The sequence below is a fragment of the Conger conger genome, chromosome 14 (assembly GCF_963514075.1).
Source record: "Conger conger chromosome 14, fConCon1.1, whole genome shotgun sequence".
Lineage (NCBI taxonomy): Eukaryota > Metazoa > Chordata > Actinopteri > Anguilliformes > Congridae > Conger > Conger conger.
The window spans coordinates 22,163,969-22,166,847 of NC_083773.1; the positions used below are offsets into that span (position 1 = coordinate 22,163,969).

General features: G+C 57.3%; 1 protein-coding gene across 1 annotated transcript; it reads right to left on the reverse strand.

Moving 5' to 3' along the window:
- Positions 1 to 410: 410 nt before the first annotated feature.
- LOC133109401 (G-protein coupled receptor 61-like) lies at positions 411 to 2,004 on the reverse strand. The gene has a single exon (XM_061218724.1). It carries the CDS (start codon positions 2,002 to 2,004, stop codon positions 577 to 579), a length of 1,428 nt encoding a protein of 475 aa, XP_061074708.1. The 3' UTR covers positions 411 to 576.
- Between the last annotated feature and the right edge of the window lie 875 nt (positions 2,005 to 2,879).

The window sequence follows — 2,879 nt, forward strand, 5'->3', positions numbered from 1 at the left end:
CAAATCAAAGTATATAACACTCATAATAATGCAAGGCTCATTACATTAGAGTGTATAGCTTTCTCTGAAGTAGCACTGCCCGTGACTTGTGGTCCATTAGCTGTTTACTGAGAGGGAACGTGTTTATTTACAATTGATTTCACATAGTGCCATTTTGAATAAGCAATAATTTTACACTGTAGCCATAGGAATAGACGCCCAATTACCAATTGTCCTCCTCACAAAGGTCAGGTGGCATGTTTACTGTGGCATCTCCCTCTGAGCCATTCATGCAATTAAAATGAATTTGGTGTTTCTGTATGTGACAGCAAATGCTAAAGTTACAGGTAACCGCCCCCCCCCCCCCCCCCCCATTACGCATTTACCCCCAAATCTGAGCAGTGCATCCATCGCTCCCCTGCCTGAGACACGTCGCCAAACAAAGGCCTTACTTTAAGATTTATCACTCGCATGGAGTGGGGAAAAGGTGTTCGCTTTTTAATAATAATCAACACATGAAAAAACAAGCAAAGAAACTAAACAAAATGGCAACCTAAGGACCCAAAAGTTGTCCAACAAAATGGCCTGTCTTTACCACTACGCCTCTGGCTTGGGAGAGGGCGCTGTCCTGAGGCAGCCGTCTGATATAGTGAGGTCGCTGTTAATGTGGTGGTGCTCCATGAACTCGGGAGTCTCCTCCACGATCTGGCCGGGGATGCGGAAGTCGACGGGGGCCGGGGGCGGCGGCTGTTGGGTGGGGGGGGGGCTGACCGTGGGGCGGCGGTGCTCGGCCTTGGGGCTGGGGGTGCTGTGGGAGTTCTGAGGCTCCAGGTTACAGCCGGTCCCCTGGAGGAACTGCAGGAAGTTCTCCTCGATGGAGCCCTCCCGGCTGGGCAGGCGGTCCTCCTCGCTCGGCCCCCTGTTGAACAGGCAGGGCAGGTGCTTGCTGAGCTCCTCCCGGATCTGCCGGTTGAGGCAGCCGTAGAAGAAGGGGTTGGAGGTGAAGCAGAAGTATCCGATCCAGGTGACCACCTGCTCCAGGTGGGCCAGGTCCGCGGGCGAGGCGGCCGCTAACGCCGAGTACAGGTGGAAAGAGAAGTACGGCAGCCAGCAGCAGAGGAACTGGCCTCCCACGGCCAGCAAGACCACGGCGGCCTTCCCGCCGCTGAAGGCTCTCTGCGGGGTGGTTCGGGCCGCGCCCGAGCTGGTGACCATGGTGGAGCGGCTGCTCATGGACTCGGAGCGCTGCCGGGGCGTGTCCATCCAGGTGGGCAGGGGGCCGTGGTGCATGGCGGCCACTCGAGCCACCTTGAACATGCTGCAGTACACCACCAGGATGACCAGCAGGGGGCACAGGAAGTACACCAAGGTGAAGAGGACCATGAAGGCCGTGCGGTTGGAGCTGCCGCCTGTCCAGTGCAGTGAGCAGTGCCTGCGGCCCCGCACCAGCGGCGACAGCGGGTCCCCCACGCGCCCGTCCAGGAAGGGGCCCCCGCCCTGGAAGGCCCAGCCCAGCAGGGGCATGGCGGACATGACGATGGCTTTTACCCAAATGCCCACCAGGACGGACACCACCAGGCCCAGGGTCATCTTCACCTCGTAGCGCATGGGGTGCACGATGTAGTAGTAGCGCTCCACGTTGATGGCGGAGATGGAGAGGATGACGGCGCTGACCAGGCAGACACTGAGGAAGAGGTAGCTCCGGCACAGCGCCTCGCTGAAGAAGGGCTGGTCTGACAGCATGCCCAGAGGCATCAGCAGCAGCGCCGCCAGCAGGTCCACCAGGCACAGGTGGAAGACGAACGCAAACTTACGCAGCTGCGGCGTCTTGGCGATGACCGCCATCACCGCCACGTTCCCCCCCACGGCCAGCAGGTCCATGAGGAGCATCGCGAAGAGGGCCAGCGACTGGGCCAGCGCCCCGCCCTGCGGGGGGCTCAGGCTGGAGGCGTTGGGCGGCTGGGGGGCCAGGAGGGAGGAGTTCCACGGCGGGCTGGAGGAGGGGACGGCAGCGGAGGACTCCATGGGGCGGTGGGGCGGGGCAAAAGGGCGCTGCAGCTCACGGGCCCATCACCCATCCTTCCCGGTCGCGGGCTGTCCCAGGGCGAGGGGCGAGGCCGGGGGGTGCGGGCTGTCCCAGGGTGTGGGGCTCGGGCAGCGCAGATGGGGCGGTCCGGCCAGGAGCAGCAGGAGATGGCTGATGTGACGTGAGCAGCAGGGCCAGGAATAGCAGCGGCTTATTGGGGAACACCAGACTCACCCCAGGCACTCATCAACTGGACACCAGTCCGCCTTTAATCTATCCCACGATGCTCAGCAAAGTGTCCGCCCCCTCCGTGTCTCACCTGGGGAAAAGCAGCAGACACAGTGACACTTTTACACAAATAAAGGCATCAAAGATGGGCACACATTTCCCAACAGCTGTCGAGGACTGAATCATGACTCCACATTTCACAGCTGAAATGCTACACCCAGGGGCAGAAAATCCGGCTAAAAAAAGTTACATTTTTACAGTGTGCAGGAAGGCCTTCTCATCTGTCGACCCAAGCTTTTACCAATCACCGATTCACTTTTCTACTGGTCATTTAAAAAAGAAATGCTGGTATTTGCCAGAGAGGCTACCTCATTCCATGCTAATGCTAATCTCATCCTTGTGCTAATCGGGAACTACAAAACCAGGCTACACAGCTTTCACTGGGATTAATCTCATTTAAGAATTTCCAACGGGTCCTTGTAATTTCTGTACATTACCAGTACAAGAGGATGCTGGTACAATGTTGTTTCATAAACATCTTTTTTTCTTCTCTTCAAAGATATGACGTCATCCACAATATCAAGTCCACCAGTTTAGCAACTTAAAGCAACAGACAATGTCACCTTCCGTAGCACAAGCCATTCTT

Coding starts and splice junctions, on each gene's coding strand:
- LOC133109401 (XM_061218724.1), bottom strand. CDS start 2,004: ATGGAGTCCTCCGCTGCCGTCCCCTCCTCCAGCCCGCCGTGGAACTCC.